At 32.9% G+C, this 26116-nt stretch overlaps 2 protein-coding genes across 2 annotated transcripts; one reads left to right on the top strand and one right to left on the bottom strand.

Moving 5' to 3' along the window:
• Positions 1-1703: 1703 nt before the first annotated feature.
• LOC132544136 (spindle and kinetochore-associated protein 2-like) lies at positions 1704-13398 on the bottom strand. Its single transcript, XM_060207707.1, has 9 exons — positions 13366-13398; positions 10203-10274; positions 9384-9479; positions 8043-8123; positions 6735-6915; positions 5716-5840; positions 4178-4221; positions 3564-3639; positions 1704-2662 (listed from the first exon to the last, which is right to left on the bottom strand). Exons 1-9 carry the CDS (start codon positions 13396-13398, stop codon positions 2603-2605), a joined length of 768 nt encoding a protein of 255 aa, XP_060063690.1. The 3' UTR covers positions 1704-2602.
• Positions 13399-15695: 2297 nt separating this feature from the next.
• On the top strand, positions 15696-22211 carry LOC132544214 (proline-rich protein 11-like). Its single transcript, XM_060207787.1, has 8 exons — positions 15696-15842; positions 16614-16742; positions 17327-17554; positions 17842-17925; positions 19685-19788; positions 19999-20055; positions 20434-20527; positions 22023-22211. Exons 1-8 carry the CDS (start codon positions 15696-15698, stop codon positions 22197-22199), a joined length of 1020 nt encoding a protein of 339 aa, XP_060063770.1. The 3' UTR covers positions 22200-22211.
• The last annotated feature ends 3905 nt before the right edge of the window (positions 22212-26116 follow it).

Genomic DNA, 26116 nt, shown 5'->3' with positions numbered 1-26116 from the left:
ACTTTCATTAAAATCTGCATTATATAGACAATCCACGTTATATAGACAATCCACGTTTTATAGACAATCCACTTATATAGATAATCCACAAGAATAGACTGCAGAAAGGTCAAAGGGACATAAGGAAAATGCAAAACCAAATACCCCAACCCCTGTTCCTAGTGAAGGATTTATCATTATGTCAGCTTTACAGCAATTTCCCATCTTAATTAGTGTATATATATACAACAAACAAGTAAACAAGTTTGTTTCATTTACTATTTATTGTTTTTCTTAAAGAACAATTCAACACTACCCAAATATGAATATTTTCAATTCAGCTACAGGCATTTAATGTTCATATTGAATAAAATATCACTGTTCTCGACAAACTACCAGATATTTCATAAATCAACAAATTCTGATACTGTTAACTGTCATATACACACATGCTGAGAGCGACCACAAACACTTAAAATGTCATGTACAGACAGAGAGTGAATATAAAAATATTTAAACATGTATGAAATCCATATTAGGCAGAACATTCATTGAAAATATACAGATGTATACAATTCTAAGTAAAACTACCCCAATTAATTAGACACAAGTTTATTTGCCTTTTTATAAAAGCAAATGGTAGTGTGTTTTTTAATGCTGGCAGTATAACGATAAATCAATGGCCCATTAACTCATAAAACATTCCTAATGACAAAATCCAGCTAATTACACACATAAGATGTAATTCCTGGCAGTTTTACTCTAAATTCTGATCATTCATCAGTAAAATCAAACTCTAAAAGTTTATCAGCCGCTGAAAGTATGTCCATACAATTTTATCAATGTTAGAATGGTCCATATTTTACTACTGATTTTTATCAGATTCCTAACTTTTACAATCCCTTGATACCAATCTATCAAATAACAATAATTACAAAAGATCAGATGCATGCATATGAGAATTAGATTGATGTAACTGGTTTGCTAATTCAACGTCTATTACTCTTCAGTAAAATCACCAACAAAAGCTATTTTAATGTACTGAAATAATCCCATCTCTTAAAGTTAGTTATACTCTAGTGCTGTCTTCTTGGACTGATAAGGCGGGATAATCTGTGCACTTTTAGTATCCATACCATTACAACTTCTTCGATGAATGTCACAATAAGAAAATGTCAAATCAGGCATTTAATATAACAGAAAAAACTACCTGTACTTTCATTTTAACAACATCTAACATACAATCACACAAACAAACCTACATATCAACACCACAGCAGTATTTACATCCATTGCATAAAAAAGTAGGTTGTAAATTATCACCCCTAACATGGCATTTTGGTCTGTGTTGCGAGAATAATATTTACATCACAGTAATTTTTCATATCATGTAGCCACACCTTTTGATAAGCTGTGGCTGCGTAGTAATTTCAACGAGAATAATATATGAAACCTTGTGGTGTGTTTATAAGCAAGAATTAGAAATCTTTTTATAAAATGTTGTCGTAACACAAATGATTTTAACAAATCAATGTAAATGTTTGCTTGAAAGAAAAGAAGGCATACCCTTTTAAAATCTCTTCTTGATTTTTTTGTCTAGTGTGACAATGTATATGTACCTGTTACTTTGGGGTTGTTGTGTGTAGTTCCATAATGTAAAAAACAAAACAAAACAAAAAAAAACAAAAAAAAAAAAAACATTAAAACATAATGAAGTTGATCCCATGGCATCTTGTAAAATGAGGTCAATGTGTATCAGCATCCTAGGAAATTTTTCAGCATAAATGTAAAAAAATTAGAGTTTGTATCCTGAAGTACAACATCCTGGTAGAGGTATGAAAATTCTGGTTGAATATTTATATTTTCCATCTACACCTACTGCATGGAAAACACTCTCATTAGATGCTTTTGTTCCAATCCTTTACACAGTCTTCTTGTTCAAACATAATCACAATTTCTTAATTGTGGAATTGCAGCCACATTACAAGAGGCCTAAAGAGCCTGCATAGCTCACCTGTCATACACTGTTTGCAAACACATTGTAACGTTACAAGCTAGTCAGGGTAAAATTTATTAGATTCATGTGTTTTTCATGGTAGAACAAATTTGCACTTTTCTATTCAACATTGTCAGACTTCTTCCAAGGAAGACATGTCATTTTTCTATGATTTTTCAGTTCAACAGAAGTTTGATTGTTTTATTTGACCCCTATGACCTAGAAAGTAGGTCATGGGCATTCATATAACCATGTCACTTGCCTAATGTCGAGACCCTGTGTCTCCTGGCTATTGAAAAGTCAATGAAAGTTGATACCTAATGGACAACAGATGTTACACCGTAGCACAAATCAATTTGCCCTTTGGTCTAGGGAGCTAATAAGATGAGAACTGATAAGCAAGAATGGTTGGAATATTAAACCTTATACCAGTAATTTCATTGCACAATACACTTCTGATTAAAATTACTATACCTTTGCAATTGGAGGTAGTTTTACCCCCAAAACTTCAAAGCAAAATGTAACTTGTAAAAATCTCACTATAATTGCAGCTTTACATCTAGATCAACAAAGATCTATATTCTCAAACTTTTGAGTTTGTTCCTAACTGACCAGAAGAAGTAATTTTCACACTAATTTCACTTCCTTATTTGCTGATATGGTGCACAGTTTCAATGCCCGTAGAATCTGTGAATGAGTAAAAAACAATTCATCAAATATCAATGGCACATTTTCAAGTTGATATAAAATAACAGGAAAGAATACAAATGCCTATGGGCCTTAATGGTCATTTGATGATGAAACACAAGAGGATTTAGCCACTAATAGAATATCAATTTGAAAGGAAAAACATTTGATCTGAATTTTCATACAATCTCATGTAAATGAATATCATTTATGTAGGAAATGATTGTCTCCCCTGATGTTTCAGGCCAAAGTTTGAAATCCACTCAGATGTTTTTTGAAGATCAGTGTTTAAAGCAAATATATAGCTAAATTCAAGTTTGAATCTCCATCCCCTGTCCCTGGGCACTGAACTATTTCATTTGTTTAAGAAATGATTACTCTCCCCAAATGATGTTTCAAACTAAAAGGTTTAAATCCAATCAGGTGTTTAGAAAGTATAGCATTTGAAAGAAAACATTAATCTTGATCCTCCTTTCCTGGCCCTATATCCCCTATCTCCAACCCCACCCCAAGTAATCTTCCACATCAAATTTTGGTTGAAATCTACTCAGGTGATAAGGAGGAGTAGCATTTATAGGCAATATTTAAGCACAGCAGATGAAAATGGACAAACCATGATGTGAATAAATCAACATGACCCTATAGGTCAGGTAACCTAACAGGAAATGTATGTTCTGAATGTCAAGACAACAAGCATCTTTTGATTCTGAGAGTAAGATTTAAAATCTTATGGGTGACTGTTTCAACCTTCTTGTGTGGTGTCACCAGAAACATCAGATCTTCAGAAGATCCACTCTGAAGATAATTATCATAATAACTAACTGTCAACCAAAATTTGAGTTCAGTGACCATTTTGTACAATTAAGTCATCATATGATCATAGAGAATGTAATTCATTTACCTTTAGTTTTGCCTCTCCAGTGGTACCTGACACCTTCAAACCCATCTTGAACATCTCTCCAGGATTAAGTGGTTTGCTGCAAATTCATTTATATCATTTTACAGCCTATTTTTTCATATCTATACAAACAAACTACCTAATTACTACCGGGGTACCACGGTAGATAAAAAAGGGTCCTTTTTCTTTTCATTTAAATTTTGATGATAATCAAGAAACACTCAATTAGGACTTAAATTACAGTAAATCTTATCTTGAGCCATCTCAAGGCAGAGATCATAATTTCAGATTAATCACCTCTGGTTCCTCTGAATCAAAAGAAAATTTTCCCTTCGTATTGAATTTTTGCTATTAAATGGCAACATACGTTTAAATTGCAATAAGCTGAGAAAATTTAACGTACCAGTGTATAGTTGTATTCAAAACAGTTTGTCTTCACAATTTATTAATTTTCAAACCAATGGGGTATATATCAACAAATATCAACTTGTTACTAATTAATTGTACTACACAAATATCAAAGATGAATAAAAGGCCTGAGGCTAGTTAAAAATCTCACACTGTAACTAAAATCTAGATCTACCTGCTGTCATTAATCTCAAGAATTCAATATTTACCTATTATTTTCTTCTTTAAAATGCCGCCAGAGAACACGATATACCTGTAAAAATGAATGTCATGTTAAAATGTCCATCACAAAACTCTAGAGACATTATACAACTAAGGATTGGCAGAGATGTAGCATAGTTGACACAATGACACAAGGAGATGAATCAAGGAAGACATAATGACACAAGGAGATGAATCAAGGAAGGCACAATGACACAAGGAGATGAATCAAGGAAGACACAAGGACGCATGGTAGAATCTAGGACACATGAAGATGAAGCATCACAGACACAAAGAATTGAAAATGAAGCATGGCAGACATAAGACACCTGGATATGTGACAAGATGCAAAGACAGGTAGACATGAAGCATAGCAGACATAAGGAAAATGAAGATGAAGAATAGAAGACACATGAAGAAACATGTTAGACACATGGTGGAAATAAGGCATAGCAGAGACTAAGACACATGAAGGAGAAGCAAGATTGATATGCTAAGGTAAAAAGCCTCAAGATGATAATTTTATTACATTTTTAGCAGTGAAATATAGGGATATCTCAAACTGATAAAAGTGATAGTGAAAAATATCACTTTTTTCATTTATATTTTTCACTAGTAAAAAATATCACTTTGAGGATTGACCAATCAAAGAGCCCGATACAAATATACCCCAACGACTAGGATGGCGCCATACTTTTTCATGCACGGAAGAATTTATCAAACATTGTTTTTATTTTTTCAGTTAAAGTTTAAACCATTTTATTATGTATAAGTGACATCAATAAATTACAAAATCCATGTCCAAACACAAATAAACATTTATTATGATTTATTTATGAGTCTGTATATTTTTACTGATTTTTCATAAAATGGACTATTGTTTGCCGTGCACAACATCGTTGTATAATGAGTGAGTAGTGTCTGGAAAAAGCATGGTCAACTTACCCATTTTATAGTTATCATAAGTTTGTCGTTGTTTTGGTTAATTTTTGCGATGAAAATGTAATAAACAGAATATTTAATTGTGTCTTCAGTAATAACAAATATATTTCACTCGTGTAGCTAATATTTTTGGTATCTTTCACTCGTTCTTCGAACTCATGAAAGATACCAAAATATTAGCCACACGGGTGAAATATATTTGTTATTACTGAAGACATTATTAAATATCCTATATGTAATCATCATCACAAACAGTGTAGGTATAGAGTTTATATCACATATATTTCACCTGGGATTTATTTTTGCATTAATGTGCAAGGAAAGCCAATTGCAAATTCAAATCCATCACGCTTATTTGTACAAATTAATTCTTGATGACATCCCTGCTGATTTGGTTACCATTACATACCTGATAACCCATCATTCACTCATTAATAGTCGTTCCTAGATCACCATTTGCAAATTCATGTACTTATGAATAAGTCTGAAGTGGTTAATTCACAAAATAAAGTATTCTTGAAGTTGAAGTGATTAAAGTATAACTGACCTAACATCAGTTATTTATCAACACTAACTTAATCAACCTGGAGTACAAGATACTTACAGTATTTACATCAGCCAATTTACATCTGCCCCTGATCAGTTCTGACACAGACTCAAACTCCTCCTGTGTGATATCTTGACATTCTGAAGAATCAGCACGTCGTGATGCAGGTGACAACTGTGTTTCTGTTATAAAGACATAAATGTCAAGTCAAGTACTGTCGCCAAGATGGCTGACTAATATCCCCTTCCTGTCCTATTAACATAGTTCAAAAGGGGTTGTCGAACAGATTCCTACAAGAGGTTTTCATTTGGTCGCCATGGCAACAACTATTTTTCTTTCCAAAATGGAACCATTGTATTTATCATCCCCCAAAAACTTTTTCTACTAATTTACAACTTAATATCATAATTTCAACCAATTAAAAGTCTCCAATATGTTTCCATAATAACGGTTTTGAAAACAATATGTTAAATTATAAGATATCAGGGTTTTCCATAATTTTGTTAGTAGTAGGCTGTGTAGTCATAATTAGATGTGACACATTATTACGGAAATGGAGTCTAGCTGTCAAATTGGCCGGCGACCGGCTCATATGGAAAACCCTGAGATATAATTAGCTATAGCAATTGACCTAGTTCAAATAGAATCAAAGAATGGGCCACAGATATAGCATTTATATAAAAACCTGTGTACAGTGACCTGGTTATCATAGCACCCAAAATTTCTGCTAAATAATCAGCTCTACAAATCTACACATGTTCCCCAACATTCCTACGTAGTTTCATTGAAATCATTTTCCAAGTTTAGAGGTGTTGTTGTCTAGGTGGGGGAATTTTCAATTGTGAAATGGATAGCCCCTGCAGGGTCTTGAGAGAGGAGATATGGGATACGGGAGGGGAACACTATCAAAAATGTATCATTAAGACTTTTGTTTGTTTACTAGGTTTATTACCATGTAAACAATTAGGGTCATCTTTGCAGTACAAGTGACAACACTTAAGGGAATGTCAATACTTCAAATGAAATAATTTGTTACATAGCACAAGTAACAGAACCAAGACAATTTGACTATTTACCTGTACAAACAGCTGGTTTGGAGTTTTCTTCAGGTACTTCAGGCGATGTGTTGGACACACTTGTACCGGTGGATTCCTCGTCATTGCCTTTACTATCAGCCACAGGCTTGTCTGCACTACTGGGTAATTTAATACCTAGAATGGCCTCCAATCTGTCCAGCTCCTCTGGTCTTTCACCATCCTTATATTACAATATTTATCTAACATGAAGATTAAATGCACAACTGGATAGCTGTAACTCCAAGTTTGAGTTATTTTATGAAGAATCACACTGAGTTATATTAAAAAAATTTGTTATCATTTTTTGTGTATCATTATTTGATATATTTTATATATTATAAAAGATACTGTACAACAGCCAGTGTCTAATTTTTCCAATTTTTTCCATAATGTTGAATGAGATATATTTTGATTATATTTTCTGTTCTTCAATGATAAAAATATGACATGCTTATTAATATATGATATTATAGTTTTGACACCATATGACAAAAGCATGAGGTGAACAGATTACAGTAGTTAATGGAGATGTATATGTTCTATCAATGATATAATGATTTAGCATTACTGATTTGAATTGCCATTCCCACGGTCCTCCAACCCTGGTATGTGTATAATGATATCTACAATATATTTCCTTGAGTAGTGTGGGGTCTAGGGTGTGGAATCATGCACCTGTTTTTCATTATCATGATATATCTCAAATGCATTTAATACAAGTTTCAGTACATTAACGTTTTTTGAAGTTTTGAAATACATACCCATGTATTTAGTATTGGATGTTAGCAATATAAACACTATTCTTTCAGCAAAAGTTTTCATTTGCATCTGTTTAAGGGCCTGGTTATTACATACTTTAAATATTTTTTGAGTAAACAACTTTCACATAATTAAAGTTATATTTACGTGTTTTCAGGTAGTTTTCCAAGAACAACTTATGTAGGTTCTGTCTAATATCTGCCAGTGGGCATGAAGAGGATAGGTGAGGTGAGGTTCTGTCTAATATCTACCAGTGGGCGTGAAGAGGATAGGTGAGGTGAGGTTCTGTCTAATATCTACCAGTGGGCATGAAGAGGATAGGTGAGGTGAGATTCTGTCTTTATACATTGTGGTTAATTTCGTCAGAATTATAAAAAAAAAAATAACAGGATAGTGACAAAAGACATAAAGATATACAAGCTATATTTCCATGATTAATGTGCCAAATAAACACATAAAATTAGCCATTTTCATGTTGACTTTATCATCAAATCATATAAAGATGTATGTGATAGTTATTGAAGAATGAAGACTGATGTATAACTATACCTGTTTTCCAGTCTGGTGCTGTAAGGTTTGAAGTAACTGACATGCTGCCATCAGCTGTGTTCTGAAATACTCCACAGCTTCCTGGGGAGGAAATAGTTTTCAGATCATACATTACACCAGACAGAGGAGAAAGCCATATTTTTCTTGTTTATCGTATATGTCATAATATGTCACATGATTCATTACTGAATGTGGATATCAACTCAAATTATATTGTCATGAGTAATGATTGAAATTACCTATATCTGAGTGTGCTTCAACTTAAATTCTTGAATAATGTGATAGACTATCTACAGATGATAAAATTGGATACAACAAGAGATCCCAGAGGGATTATGGTATCAACAATTCAATGTTCTTTATTAGTTCTATGAGAGACTTCTATTTCCCTACTTTTCCCTTTTTTCCCCTTTTTATGTTCATCATATGATATCAAGAGATTCAAACATATGAAATGTAAGACCATTAGACATGGCTCTCCATTATTGGGTTGCCATTTTGTAAAATTTTTAAATCATTATAATGTTCTTGAGTGAAATGACCATAGATACCATAGATGGGCTGTCCGATTTATGTGAAATGGCATCATCAAAATGAGGCATTCATATAGCCCCGACCAATAGTAAGACCGACGGGAAACGAAAAAAAATTGGATTCACCGTAATGCTAAAAATGATTAAAACATTCGAAATTTATTTTATTTTATTTTTTTGTTGTTTTTCTCCAAACTATCATATAAGACCGACGACTTTTACATATAACTATGTGAAGGGAAGTAATCCAATATGGCGGATGCAGAACTCGGGAATGATAACCCCAGGAATGGCATGTACCTGCGTATAGTGCGCACCCCCTTTTTGACACGACAGTTTCAGCTTAAAAAAGTGAGCACTATACGCGAATATTTACGGTATGTTTGAAAAATTAATTGGCCATAACCAAATCAAAACTTGACCCGAATAATATTACTACAGATATACAACTTCATACTAAATTACTGTTGTTTATCCGTGTCCACAAAAGAGTAACATATTTAAGCAAAACAAAATAATGTGCCCACAACTATGAAAAATATACCTATGAACATTTTCCCCCAATAAGCCCTCGGGACCAACCACCAAAATAAATTATTTGTTATTCAAAATCTCTTGGACAAGGCAAGTAAGACCTCATTTATAATTTCACTTAACATTAAAACATGGGTGGGTTTGTTACCATGGAAGAGCTATATGCCAAATAAGCAAGGTACATGTACATACATTACTTAGTATTGAACAATAAACAATAACAAGTGTTTTGATACGATAAACAACTAATCATTGACAAGACAAAACAAGCTACCTTTTGTGCCTCCTGTATAGATGTTGCTTCCTTCACCAAATCACCATATTCCTTTTTGATTTCTGAAATTTTTTCGATCAACTGAGCTGGATTCGTCTAAAACAAAATTTATCCATGAAATTACACTGCTTCCAAAATAATTATCACAATGATTTTATTTTATTTGTTTATCATTGTACTGCATAATTCTTTATATGAATACAACACTATGTATTTTATTTAAGTGCTAGGTTTTAATAATCAATATTAATGAAAGGTCATTTTATGTAAAGGGTGGTATTCAGTTACATAAATTACATCAGTGGTCTCAACTTCAGCTCAGTATGCATGTGTGTTATGAAAAAGTTTCAAAGTTCAAAATAAAGAAATGTTGTATGTACATTTTTGGTTGTCCAGCTTCAACATTGAACAGTCATCATGACCTTGAGTTTTGAGTGTAAAGCAAAATGGGTGTGAAGGTTATGAATGTATATATACATGTACAAAAATTTTCATTATCCCAATTTTGCATCACATCCTGTGTATTCTTGTCAAATCTGTGTACTATGTATTACTGGTATATGTATATGTGTCCTGCTGAATTGATATGAGAGCATGTAAACAAGTCCAATAGCCATGACAGTTAGGCAGTGCTCTACTATAAACCATGAACTTCAACAGATTTTTCTTCATTTAGCTTTAGCATTAAAACTTCGTGACTAACAGACTTTTTTGTACAACAAAGTACATTGAAACCAGATCGAAATCTCCTGAGCGATTATACAGGAACACTCTTATATGAAAAATCTATTGTAATTCATATGTTTTTGCTGGTAATACCTTATTTTTCTGTCCAAGCTCAAAGTCTATCTTCCTCGACAAGTAATTCAAATCAGATTCTGCTTTCTGGAACTGCAAACACATCATATATATAAAACATAATGAGTTTTGTTAAAGGCAAAATGTGTCCCCTAGTGGCCTTCACAAACAACGTCTATAATCGTTCATAAGGATGGAGCTCAAAAACTTGGAACAAGTTCTTTTATTTTCACAATGTGAATTCATAACATCTATGTTTGATCCCTACAAACGTTTAAGCAAAGGTTTAGCATCCTTATACTCAGTAATTGTGAACACCATAATAGAAAGCTTTATCCAAAAGAATTTGGCCAAGACAAAGTCATACCCCAAACATGCCTAATATGGGGTCTACCTTAAAAAATGTCAAAATGTACAAAAGATAAGGGATAACAACTGCTGTAGAGCATCTTTAGAAATATGTTTATAATACTTAATGAAGTTAGCAACATCAAAACAAATGTTGGCGGTTTTGTGAAGCAAGGTGAATCAGCTGAGGGTAGAGGATTGGCCAGCACATTGCTGATGGACAGAGAAAGGGACTGGAAGCTGCAAGTGGACCTTGATGGGAAATTTTTATTCCTATCCATTGTGGACACATTCTGACCCGATATGGTTCTCAAACCAACACATTCAAAAAGACTCAATGTAGACGGTACACAAGAGAAAAAATCTTGTGTATGCAGACCTAGTAGCAGTCTGCAGAGAAGATGAAGAGTATGGCTAAACCAGTCAAGGCCAGCTGCTAAATTTTTTCGGCTCAATTAGTGAGCAACAACTTTGAATGTTGGGGAAGGTGAAATTGGCGGCCTTGAAGAAACTGGGTGAAGTAGCAGAGAGAACATCATGCTGGATATGGCACTGTAAGAATGACAAATGCTGGAGCCAGAATCCATTGAGTAGTGGTTGGCCACCACTACTGATCCACCAAGTGGAGGATGTCATTGTTCTAGATTGAAACACCCGAGGATAGTTCGCAACAACTTGATGCTGATGAAAATCGGCAATCAAACAATGAAGGGCTGAAGGAACCAGGCATTTACAGAGGATGCCAGAAATACAAGCAGAATAAGATCGTCTGAAAGTTGATAGTTGTAAAATTAAATGAGTTAGGGAGATTAAAATTTTTCTTGATTGTCCATGGCACACTGTGTATTGCATATCACAATCACAGGTAGCATCTTCAAACTATCTGAAAATACTTAAAATTAACAAAATCAAAAGATATATATGATCATTATACACTAGTGTATCAAGTTACAGTTGCGTATATATGAAATATGACCAAGTTATGATGATTTTAATTACAGTGAGATTGACAGCTTAGCATGTGTGTATGTAAACATACACTTCACCATAACCCAAATGTCGTCAGGCTGTATTATTAAAAATACACATCAAAAGTATCGACATTAAAAAATATGTTCTTAGTATGACCATATTATACCAACATATCAAGTTTCATACTGCTATTTGAAAAAAATGGTTGAATTTGGGAGAGTTGAATTATCACACTTGAAAATAGCATCTTCAAAGTATATATTTCGAAATATTTAATAAATTCAGTAATATCAAAAGATAGGTTGTTAATATAATAATAATAATATATTAATGTACCAATTTCTGTTTCATATATGAAAATTACCAAATCATGGTGACTTCAATGTTGAGAATACAGTAATGGGTGACTTCTACTTACATTTGTGTTGGACTTCACTGTGTGAGTAAATGTATGGTTTGCTCTGACACATATTGTTTTGTAAATATTGTTAAATGGACAATCTAGAGAGACTATGTATGACAAAAATTACTTATTCATGTAAACTGAAATACAAATAGTTCAAGGAAAATTCATTATTGTCATAATAAAGTGAATATGTGAAATGTGTATGTTAGAATTTTTATCTATGTTTTGTATATCAATCTAGCATCATCTGCTTTTCATTTCTCTTTAGAAGGCTGTTGTTCCTTTAAAGTATCTTTTGTGTAGTTGACCCTAAAAAGGTTGTTTGTACAAGGGACTAGCAGAATTTTATTCACCAACTTACTGATGTCTGACAATTTCCACACATGTAGAGTGCATAAAAAATTCATTAACAGAAATTTGGAAGAAACATGCAACTTCTTAATCCTCACAAACATATCACTCTCTACTAGTGTCTATGTGGTTACACATGAACACCATCTTGGATGATTTGACTCTCCATAACTCAACAAAATTTATAAATAGCAACATCAAAGTATAGACATATATAGGTATATTATGATCCTATGTGAAACATATATTTTATCATGTCATTAAGTTTATGGAGTATTATGAAATAAACAACCTGAAGATACTGGACTTTTAACCCATGCTTTTTGTGAAAACACGTGCCTAGCTCTCAGTCTCACTGAAGTGAAATCACAATACATAGCCATTTGTTCATATATGACATGAAATGTCCTTTAATGATGTATTGTAATAATATTAACAACATATTTCTTTTGAAGTCACTTACTTTTTTAAAAGTATTTCAAAATATATAGTTTAAAGACTCTGCTCGAGGCTGTGATACACAATATACATGTGTAAAGCCGATGATCGAGTCAATTTCAAATCTCCCTAACTCAAACATTTTTTTCCCAAATATTAACATGAAACTTGGTACATAGGTGCGTTATGGCAATATTAACATTATGTGTTCTGATGTCGCTTTTTTCCCAAGAAGTTAAAAAGACATTTCTGAAGACTCGTATTGTCGCTTATTGACGCGTTTTAGATAGACCGCTAAAATGAAGTGCGAGAAAGAGAGAGGGATGAAAACAAGAAACAGCTGTGGTGGACATTGTTCCAGACACTTTTTTCAATAGCTAATAACCGACAAATATTCAAGTATAATGGATAAGCCAATCTTCTCATTCAGTCCAAAGGGCTTTGTTTACAAAACGCAAACAAATTAAACCACTTCACATTGTTTTGATTTGGGTGAAAATGAAAGTACAAGTTCTGTATAAACATATGTATTTTAATGGTTGGTTAGCATAGAATAGCAATGATAATGAGAGGGCATGGACACCTACGACCAGCTAGTAATCATAAATCAAATCGGAATTAAATCAAAATTCTCGAGCGCTACAGAAGAAAGAATATTTTATCACTTACCATCGACTCTAAAGAGTTTACTGTCTGCTCCATCTTGAATTATACCAACTTCCGCTTGTCATTACGACGATTTTGATTGGTTATTCGGTTTTGTGAAAGATGCGTTGATTAGTCAACGTCAGGCGCGAGGTTTAAAGGAGTAGATTTCCCGTTTCCTTGAAAATCAAGATTATAACTGGTAAACTGATTTATATCATTTCATTGAAAGCTATATTGATTATGGTTATATGATACGTGTTATAGATAAATCAATGACATACACATACATGAATCATCAGTTATAACTTATGTCCAAGGGCTGTTTGATCGATCTAGAATGTAATTAAAGACATTGACGAAATGTCCAGCTGTTGATCAGCACACATCTGTCCGTTTAAATGATATGATATTATCTATTTATTTGAACGGGGGTTTTGTCCACTATTATAAACTTTTCGGTCTTCCAGCGGACGAGGATATGATATACGAGATGGTGACCCATCTCGTACATTATATCATTTAGTGGCTTATTATTCAGGGACTATTTTTTTCACATGATAAATTGGTGGGTTATTTTCACATCTGGGAAGAGGGACGGCCAGAAAAGATCGTTTAGCATTAAATGTTGACGCTTTAGAAATAAGCAAGATAATCACTAGAAAACCAAGAACTTTCCTTCACATCGCAACAGTTAGATATTAGACATCAATAGACATGTATATCGGATAGAATTAGAAGTATTCGAAAAATTGTATTCATTTGTTTATTGAAAGTCAGGTAGAGAGGACTCTGATAGTCCTGAACCAAAAATAAACTTATCTTATCATATGTTTTGTACATGTTAACATGAATATTAAGAAAAAGAACTCAAATTGGCCGATGAAAAAAATATTCCTTTTTTATGATGAATGAATTTAGTCACAGATTTTGTTTCTTTCAGGATGCATGGAATGTTAGAATGACCAAATTAAATTATCCAGGTTTTAGGTGACATAGTTTGATAATTCTCTTTAAACAGTTCTACAGAATGGCTGCACGAATATATATAGCGGTTTGAAACCAATGTTGAGATGATACTGCAATTACTGAATGAGGTTAATAACATGCCCATTTTTGTTGCTGTGTGAACATAATTGCCACCGGTAATTTAAGCATATGCTTTCTTTGGACATTTTATTCTATTATATTTCAGCTTATTTTACATTTTTTTTATTTCACAAGTTTGTCAGGTTATATTCCCAGTTTCAGCTTATATTACAGGTTTTTTGAAAAAAAGAAATATAACCTGAGAAATAAAAAGAAAGATGTAAAATACATTCCTTGAAATTTAGTATAATAAAATGAAACTAAGAATTTTTATCTTTCCATATCTGTACAATATCACAAAGCACTTGTGATCACTTTTATCAGTCTTCCCTTTGCCTACATCTTATTTACAACATTTAAATTAAACACTAATAAAGGTGTCACATTTTGAGGGAGTAATGAAAAATACCTCGTCCTTATGAAACTTGAACCACCAACCTTTCAGTCTCAGGTCAGACACCCTGCCACTTGACTAAAGTGAGTAAAGGGACATTCTTTGACTTCAAGACACCAACAACTCAGGTTCTCTAGTTTCAAGGAAGCATCTTAATCTCCTATAGGCACCAAACTAGTAATTGAAATGGGATGGAGTATTCATAATAACAACTACCCTGTCATGGTTCAAACTGTCTATACTACCTTTCAGTCACTAGCTGGACATTTTTACTGCTTGACTGAATGCAAATTCCCTTTAACCAGGGCCATTAATGAGGTGATCTGAACTCACAACTGATATAGATCAGAGGTATGAGAGATGATTATAAAGTGAACAAACTCACGAACATATCATTTAGTGAATGAATGGATCTAGTACACAATACAGATAATGATCTATGCAAGACTAAGTGGATTATGACTACTATAGTAGATTTATCATTTGGTTTACAGTAAACTTAACTACACTATTCCAGCTGAATACATTGAAAATTATTGAAAAAATATGACAGGTATAGTTGCTACACTAATATTTGTGTTGCACAAGATGATCACAATGCTATATTGTAATGCTAATAAGATTCCTGATTACAATGTTAAGAGTTATGAAGATGTTTCACCTTAGTAAACTCATGGAAAATATATATACTAAATCTAAGTAGAAAATCTGAGTTGCTTTATCTTTAATTACAGAAGGTAAGCAGGCAAATTTTAATTCATTTGATATATTTTGATAATTTTAAAACAGACAAGAATAGAATAGCATCACAGCCATGACTTACATGTATTTTTTGAAGATAATTGTCTTATAATTTGATTTTTACAGTGATATGGAATCCTTCAGTCTGAGTCCATATAGGAACAAGGTGGATGTGTCGGGTCCTGATCCAATAGTATGGTTCAGGACAGGTCAACTAGTGGCTGCAGCCACTGGTGTCAGTAAGCTTTTGACCTGGTGCAGTAGATGTCTAGGAAAGGTGTGTCAAAATGAATTTTAAACCTGTGAACTTTTTAGGAATTCCTCTCTTATTGTGAGGACTGTTTTTAAAGGCCATATCCAAATTATTCTTACATTCTCTATATCTACTGTTTATTTTATGTCGATCTGGAGTCAACTTTTGACTACTAAAAGTCCTGAATACTTACCATGGTTGAAACTTTATATCAGAATTTCTAATTTTAGTTTCTTCATTTTCAAAAAATTCTTAATTCAATGTGATTTTTTCAAGTCAATATAAAATCAATTTTGATGATACATGATGTTTTCAAACATTGAACACCATAATTATCTGTGTGTCATATGCAACAACCTAGAAAAGGCAAATAGATAGGAACAAGCAATATTTTATTTTTGGGTTTTTTTGGGGGTTTTTTTAATGGTGATATCAGAACCACTGCTATCATAATCCTATATAAATAAGGAGAAACTTCTTTACAATGAGTTGTGAAAATATTTGGAAGTTGGTGTAGGAAAGGTCTGTACATTACACATGGAAAGTGTTTACATTATCAAAATTTGGCCAATTTGAAAGGCCATTACATTTGTACATATATGTGAATCACCATTTACTAGATTTAGGCATTATGATCCTTCAATATATCAGCTGCTAACCTTTCAAATTTACAAGGAAAGTATATTTACCAAATGTATTACCAGACAATAACTCATTGAGTTCAATACATGCCTCCTGATGTCCTTTACTGACATCATGAATTTATTAAATAACATTAAATTTGAAATGTTCTAGAGTTTAAGTGTGGCAAGGGACAAGGTGTTTCCCCACCATTGGTACCAGCAGGAACTTCAGAAGATGTTTGAGCGACTTGATGACTTGGAACGGGAACTTCAACAGCTGCGAGACTCTAGACCAGAACAGGTATACATACAATATGGTATTCATTTGTATAATTAAGCAACTTTCTGTTATATATTAATTTTAAGAAAATTAAAGGTCACAATTGATAACGGCTGCCTTGAACATCATTCCTTGAAGTGTTGATATCAAATCAATGTTCATTATAAAAGCCTTTTATTGGCATAATTTTGCCACACATAAAGATAATTAAAAATACACATTGATATAAATTTGCAATTGTTGAGCTTCCTGAGTGTTTACCAAATTTTTGGTCTGTTTGTAAGGAGGTTATGATACAGCTGGAATCAATCTGTGATATGTATCTCACTAAGATATGTCTCCCTCTGTGAAATTGACTTTTCATTTGAATTTTCTAAAAAGATCAGAAATGCTCATAGCCACAAATTTGTTAGGCTAGGATAATCTGCTTTATTTTTTCTTTTTTTTTTTTCAAGGTGACAATTATATAGTAAACTTAATAATTTACACTGGGTTAATATATCAACTAATCTATATAAATATTATAAAATTTATGAACATGGCATTGAAAAGTCTTTCAAGAAGTTTTTTTTTCTTTTCAACCTTAAATATGTATATGATTTCAGTCTGAAGACAAGACTCATGATATTGCCCCTGGAATGTGTTCAGGATGTCGATGTCCTCAGTGTGGAAAATCTGTGTCTTCAATTTCCATGATGAAAGATGTTTCGATGATACAAACTGGTGTACCCCCACCACCACCTCCTCCTCCTCCCCCACCTCCTCCCTTACCCCCAGTCCAAACCCCAATCTCAACAAACATCAGGACAAGGAAACGCAGGATCAGCTCCAAGGTAAACAATCTCACCAAGTCACACTGAAGTTTACAACCTATGAACTTTATTGTTTATTTTCTTTCTAGTTCCTTAGGAACAGTTTTTATATCTGCTTGTGTTTTTATTAGCTCACCTTGCCCAAAGGACCAAGTGTGTTTGTTATCTGACTTAATAATGCTGTATGCCTTTGGATAAACAAGTAGAAATCTTGGTACTTTGTGAATGTATTTGTTATGGGAACTTTTGAAATACTGTATACTCTTAAGTATTAGTATGTAATCTATTGAACAATATCATTATTAAAGGAGGAGAGAGATTCTCGGCCATCAGTGACCTTGGAACAGTTACAGCAGGTTAAGTTAAGGAGAGCTGAGCCAAGACCACCACTGGTATGTTATTGCAGAGAATATATATATATACCTGGTATATCTACAGAACAGTTACTTAAAGGGAACACCACAGTGATTTTTTCCCTCTCTCGCCAAATTCTGTGTTAACAAATAGGTTGCAGGTCCTTAGTGGATAATAGTGTGCGAATTTACTGAGGAGTAAACAAAACAATTACTAATAAATCTTTTAACAATGGAGATCTAAAATGAAAAGATAAAGATCAGCACCAAAGCTCGCGCGCTTACATCCGGGCCAACAAGGAAATGACATAACTTGTTTCGCAATTGTTGTAAAATAAATAAAGTTTATATTTAAGGAAATGAATGTGTATACAATCTGGCAATGGTTGTGAATAGTATGCTGGGCGAAGTGGTGGCAAACAAAATCAGTCACAACATTAGCTACAAAGCAAAGAGTTTCTGAATGGTGCTAGGTAACTTAATCCGAGATTTTGGATAGGAAGTCGGTATGACAGATGGTAAGAGACATTTGCGAAAGCAATTAGGAAGCAACCCTTGTTTCATGTAAATTGAAGTTGAGAAGTAAGCTTGTGCTGTAACTCGGGGGTCCTGGAGGGGGAAATTGTTGTAGTGGAATGACAAATGAAACTATGTACAACATTTTTTAAGATTATATTTCACAACAAATATGTTTTATATAGTCTTTATTACTGCCGTTGATACAAATCATTCCTACCATCATAGATCTGACCGACTTGTAATGTATGATGAGTTATAACAGGTGTATATTATCATCACTATATTTAGGGGTTTTCTAAACAATTTGAGTGATTGAACTGGACATTCCAGATGAACTATGAGTAATGAGATGGCATCATAACATTCAAGTGTAAAAAAAAAGATTGAAAAATTAAGAATAATAAAACAATATACTTGCATATCTTTTATTTATTTTTTTGAAAAGATTTTACTGTGATGTCACTTTGAAAACTTTATAATTAAAGATTTTAATCAAATAAGATACGGTTGTTTCCTCTTTACATCAAATATTTCACTTTATTGAACTGAACATTAAGAAGTTTATTGTATCTACCTACGTGTATGGAGTGGGTGGGGCATTCTGTACCATGTCTGTACTGTCAACTTTTTATTTTATATGCAAAAGCTACAAGAACCAGCTGCATTGAATATATTTATATGTGGATACATTTGGTTTGAACATTTTATTTGTTAAATCCAAATAAATGGGATTAGGCACAATGTATCACAATTTTGCAACATCTTTTTTCATGTGGAAAAGTACTGGTAGAATAGCATGCAATTATAGATAGCTGACATCTTCTGTTTGTACTTGTTAAGTAATTCTATCTCCATGGTTAATATTGTTATCAACTTTTACACAATTATCATTAGTCTAGCTAGATATACATGAAGATTTGTACTTTGTTTTCTGTCCCCCTGTCTTTCCTTGTTCCAATAATATTTCCCTACAGTATTTGACCTTTGACCTCGATCACTGAAATAGGTTGTTTGTGACTTATTTCCCATAAAATCAAATGCACACCTAGTGCTGTGGATGTCGCACTACAGATAACTTTAGGATGGTTATGTGTATCATAGTAAAATTAATTCACTGTACCTTTTAGCTAACATAGCACCTTGTTCATGCTAAATCACCAATATTATTTTACCTCAAATTTCTTTATGTTCTGGTTGATGACCAGTGGGGAATTATGGATTGAAAAGATTAAAATTCAGTCAAATAAAATTCATATATGTTGTACTATAATTATTTCAGAGAGCAGAAAATAAACAGGCATTATCTATGTCCCCGGACTTAGACTTACGGCAACGAATACTTCGGACGACAGTTAACCAGGACAAGGAAAATATACAAGAAAAGTGAGCACAGTATTCATTATACTTGGTACTTCAAAAATTCCCAAGGAAAAGTGGATAGATGATTTAATATTATGTTTTAGATTTCCTTTCCTCAGAAACATTTTAAGTTGAAAATTAAACTTTACTTTACAAATGTTGTAATATAAATTGTTCTCAATTTTCTTACTTGCTTTGCCACTTGTTTCCAACCCTGTGATTGCTTTTATGCAGGATTGCTAGTGAAGTGCTAAGTTTTAAAGGTAGCCTTAAGAAAACCACTATGAAGAGGTAAGTGTTTTATATCTTGTTTGATGTATTAAATGATCTTTCAAACAGTTCAGTTTGTACAACCCGATATACATTGTTGTTAACTTGACTTTTCAGTAAAAATGATAAAAATAATACTACGTGTAGATTTATTATTTTCCAAAAAAAAAAAAAGGTTTAACTAAATCACAATACACAAAAGATTACATTAAAATTGTCTGGAAAGCATTTAAATTCAAGTAGGTAGGTCAACGGTAACCATACATATATACCTTTTGTATCATTAGCATGAAACCCAATTTAATGTTTTTCTACTAAATATTGTGCTGTTGTTTGATATGTTAGACTTTTGTTGAAAATAGACGACAGTAACACTAACTTCTGGTATATTTGATACAGGAGCCCAGGGGGCACCCCATTAGTGAAACGCAAACGACCTACTGGTAAAGGATTAACTCCCATGATGGCGACAGCTTTAAAGAAAAAGTTTGTTGTGAGTATATTAAGCTTAAATCTAACAGCTTTTCTTTGTCTTTTTTTTTGTTACTTTTATTTATGCTTCAAAACCTTGCATCATTATCCAAATCTAAACTTGAATCCTATTTAATGGGATTGTACGAAGGATAAACAAGAGATCAGTTCAAGGGAAAATAGAAACAAATAATGAATCAAAAGTGAACCATACAACTGTTCCATCTTCCTAGGACTGGTCACTAATCGTTTACCTCTCATTCATAGCAGTGGAAAGAATCACAGATTGGTAGTCTATCATTTAGTTAATTTAGGTCAATCTGTCAGTCAGACATTTTGACATTCTTGTCACCTACCCAATTTGTATAAGAGGATGTGTTTGAGTGGGTCATAGTTTGATACTAATATCTGGTCATTTACCATCCTATTTACATAGTTATAGCCCCAAACAAATGTGATATGCTTTAATATTGGTCACAATATCTTACCATTTCTGTAGTGTACAAATCGAAAACCTTTGAAATCAATAACCTGTGTTATTTTACAATACTGGAAGCAAATGTTTAAAAGCAAGCTGCCTTTCTGAGAATTTTTTTCCTCAATCACCCCCTAAAAGTTACTTTACATAGTACTTATTTTTACAGCAGAAACAAATCTGCTATAGTATGTAACTTATTGAACACTATGTAAAATTCAAACCTTATACATGAAAGTAAAAGAACAATAACAATTAATGCATACATGAGAAAACATTGCACAGAAGTCACTTTCTACCAAAATACGTAGGTGTTATTTAACTATCGTGGCATCAATTAATCATGATAAATGTTGTGTTAAAATAAATGTTTAAGCACATGTGGTGTAATTACAATTGATCATGTTTTGATTGGCGAACAGAGTGAACTTTGACTGAAAAGGCACTTTACACACTCACAGAAATAAGAAGGCACAATAAGTAGAGTTCACTGTTGTTTTGGCAACAATTTGAATTTCATTTGGATTTCTGTCTCCCTCCTCATCCTTTTTTTTAAAGATAACAAACCAATGTGTTTCTAGTTATAGTTCTACATGCATTTTTGAAAATACAATATACATGTATCAGAAGCAGTATTAAGGTTATATCATTAAGCCCCAACTGATGATAAAAACAAAACACATGTGGGTATAGAACAGGTCAATTTTACTTCAGAGTACCTTTTTTCGGAGTGTAATAGAAACAGGACCCATAAACTTGTTTTTATTAATGGTATATCTTTCATTCTTGTTATTTTCCAAAAGTTACAAAAACACTTACTACATTTGAAATAATGGATGTACAATATCATTTTTTGAAAAGGACAAAAAGGAATTAAATATTCAGTTTCCAAACTCCATTTTAGAGTGTCTGATTTTTGAAAAAATAAATAATCATCTCTTAGAATAAACTACACAGTTATATATACATATTGAAAAGCGTAAAATTTTAAATATACTAATTTTACATGCACTTATTATCAATATATTACTTTTATCTTCAGTTTGCAAATGACAGCCGTTCATCCAGTGATGATTCCATGGAAGGCTCACCATCCCCACAACACAAGATATCTCCACTGGCTCGGAATCTAGGTCACCAGTCACCAGTCTCCTCGGATTCATGCAAACGTTCCCCTCTTGCCGACGCCCCAAACTCGTCTCTCTCACCTGACCTGTGATATTCTTCTCTATGTCCTCTGTCTATCATGTATAGTCTACATTCTTATGTAACATTGAAATAATTGTATGTTTCCTTTGCTGTTCAACTATCAAGACATATTAGATTTATGCAATATCAAAATATATATACTATTTTTTTTAAACTTGTAACTATCATCTAAGTTACCTCCCCTCACCACTGATCATGTACATTGTAGTACTTGTCACCAAGTTGTCTCCCTTTGGAACTGGACATTTTCAAAAAGATTTTATGTTGTACATTGTATGAAGATAAAATTGGCTTTCAATTCTAGGTTAAAGGTCAAGAAAGAGTAAACATTTTCCATGAGACTGTCTTTTAGGTTGTAGATTATTACTGTTGGAAATATGGATCAACTTTAAATTCATAAACAAATGTGCAATACAATATGTCTACACTTTCACCTCTAGGTCAAGGCATTAGATACACAGATCTTCTTAAATGATGAATGACTTGATAAAACCAGGATGTTATTTGCATCATTTTGTATTTGGCAATGCATAGTTACGACCTTTTTTGAGCATGACCTAGTCTACAACTCCAAAAAACTAAAACCATCACTAGGTAACAGGGTGTTCACTCCATCATTAGAAATTATAAACCAGAGGTAGGAGTGTAAAAACATACACCAGCTTCAAAGGTTTGGGTAGCTAATATACTTTAACCATGCTGAGCTGACCGTTTTGCTCACACCAGTCCACTAGTTGTGGTGCCTCTTTGTTACATTCACTTATGTTGAAGTGTCATTCGAGCTAGGATCTATCAGCGCCAAAGTCCATAGTTTCTTCCATTATTGGCCTTATCTTGGTTGGACTTATACTTTGGCAATACCGGTTGCTGGTCTTACCCTGTACTCTTTCCACTTACTCTTCATTAAGAACTTCTGTGGGCTTCTACAACAGTTATCACCCTAACAAGTCCAGTGTGCAAAAGTGTTTGACATATCAAACACCTAAACCTTTGTAGCTGATATATGTTGTGTAAATTCTCTAACCTACCTCAGGTGGAATGTTTTCTAGTGTTTTAGTAAAAATTAAACATTTATATTGTATCATGCAAAATAAAGATGCCAATTGCCGATAATATTAATTCTCAGGTTAATCATATGTATTAAAGTGATGTATTTCAAATTAAAGTTACAAGAAAATGATTGCATTCACTTTCAATAAAAACCTCGGCCGCATGTGCTTGCTTAACGTTATCAAAATGCCTATCTGATTTTAATTGATTATATTGGTATATTTTATATCAGTTCTCAGCTCATTAGATTTAGTTCATATTGGAGTTTGTATAACATAACACATCAGATTTTTTTTTTTTTTTTTTTTTGTTACATGGCTGCAACATTTTTTATCATATATATATTTGTAATATTGTGTACCCTGGTACTTATCTATATTTTTCATCTAATTTGTCTTTCATTGTGTGAGTGACTTAACACATTCAATTTGTTTGAGTGTATACAGTGGCTGCTTGGTTTATTCATAAAAATCAGCCCTCGTGTCAGAATTAAGGTTCACTAGAATTTTGGATTTGAAACACCAATATTTTTGTAATCACAGAAGGTGCATGATAGAAGACTTTGTCACCAAACACCAAGGCTGAGACCATTACAATTGATCAGATTTAAGAAATCTTTGTTATCCTGGTCTGCGTTGTAACTTTTATCTACTATGTTTAGTAGTGCAGAATTCTGAGAAGGAAAAAGGATGTATACCCAAGTCTCTAATGTACATGTCTGAAGTTCTTGAAATTACAAAGCACTCATGCATAAACCTGTGGTTCACATTATTGGAATAAGGTTCTTTCAAGAGGAGAAATATGTGATGTCATTTTTGTAATGCTAATGGCTCTGGTAGAGCATGTGATATCATGTAGTTATTATAACGAAACTCGAATGTCTTTCCAATTTGTTTTTGTTCATTCAGAAATTGTTAAGAGCCCAGAATGGATCTCAATTATGTTATATAATTAGAAGTAAAACTTTATATATAGATATATTTAGGGGTCACAATGATTTTCTTATGGAGTTAGAATGAAACTTGATTGAAAGATAATTAGATATTTTGCTATTGTTTATGTGCAGTCCTATGAAATGTGATTTTGTAAACATTGTTTCTTTTTCTTCCATTGAGTTATATTTAGGCATGGGAAGGTCATACAATTGAATAGACCTGGAGATTACAAACCACTTTGTAGCTGATAAAACAGGATTGTTTATACAGTTCATTCAGTATATAAGATAATGAATGTAATTACAATAACATAAACTACCCTTTCTCTATGTATTAATGGGTCATTGAGTAATTTTTAGAGTGGGAATACTGGGCTTTGTATCTGATGTATTAAATATACTTTTATTACAATATGTTATAGAATCATCTAGTATCCATCATGTGCCAATATCAATAAATCATTCCTTAAAAAAACAAAAATTGTCCATGTATTTATCTTCCAGTCACTTGCCTTAGGTTTAGATATGGCCAGTAGCATCAAACATCACACTCAGTATGTTTATAGTGAAGATGCAAGAAGGATACAAAATACAGCATGTACTGCTCCAGCTTGTAAAGAAATAGAAATCATTTTGATGTTTTGGATTTATGTCACTGAATTTCCCATCAACAGCTATGGTCACTGGCCTCCAATGCCAGTGAATGTGAGGTGATTGCATGTGTTGATCGAGGTGCGCTTTGTGATAGTACGAAAGTAAAGACTACTATTGTCCTACAGTACCATACTGTGCAAAGCTGGTTTTTTAAGCGTTGTGCAGTTAAGGTCAATGGTAAATAAGGACCATCACATTGACCCACATTCAGCATCTGAGACAAACACGCACTTAATGTACCCAATTTCAAAGTCTGATGTCATCCTGTATGAACCTGAAATGGTGACTTACTGACAGAGATACCAAGTACATGTATACTCTTGAAACCTCATCAGCCATCACGTATGCAGCTATAACGTGAATCCTTCATACAGCTCATTCAGTAGAGGCAGTGAAAAAAGATGAAGAAATACAATATTTAATCTATGAACTTTAAAACTTGTTCAATGTAATTATAAGTACATTTTTTAAAGATAAATTTGTGAAAAGAAACAAATCTCGCATTATCAATCAAATCAATACAAATGATAAAGCACCATATGTCAACAGAATCAACATAAGTAAAACAACAGAACACCATACAGTGTCAATAGAATCAACATAAGTAAAACAATAGAACCCATATAGTGTCAACAGAATCAACATCAGTACTTAAAACTTCAAATAAGCTAAAAGATGAGAAATATAAATAGTAAACACTAAAAACAGTATATCATATGCCTATCACTATAATGAATTAGTATTAATAATCTTTACTGTGTCTTTATCCCTAATTATCTCGAATTCTTTCTAATTCTCTCTTTCTTTGTTAGTACTACTGCACTATAGTTTCATGTAAAAGTTGAAAGGAAGTACATGCGTGCTATTGTTTGTATAAACTAAATTATTGTGATGTGTTGCATGAACATACACATACATAAAAGTCTAATACTTCCAGAATCAAATTACTTTTGATCCAACATGCAGGTCAAATGCATCCAAGTCTCTCAGCATTGAGGAAGTTATTTTCACTTGGTAGCATTCTTGTAATTACTATTTAAGCCTGTCGCAGGCAACAACTACTATTTAACATGGCATCATATCTTATCACCTACAGATGCATAACTAAGTCTACATAACTGTTACCATGTACTGATAAAGTTTTTTTTCAAAAATCATATACATCAACCCAACATGTTTGAACTGTGCATGAAGATACCAAGTAATTTAAGGGTCACTAAATTTAAGGATACATGCTGCTGTGTAGGATACAGTACTTATCTGGCAATCAGTCCATTCCCAATAACAAA

Source organism: Ylistrum balloti, unplaced genomic scaffold, assembly GCF_031769215.1.
Source record: "Ylistrum balloti isolate Yb309-2 unplaced genomic scaffold, AGI_CSIRO_Ybal_v1 Utg369782, whole genome shotgun sequence".
NCBI classification, from domain to species: Eukaryota; Metazoa; Mollusca; class Bivalvia; order Pectinida; family Pectinidae; genus Ylistrum; species Ylistrum balloti.
This window is presented reverse-complemented; position numbering and strand designations above follow the sequence as displayed.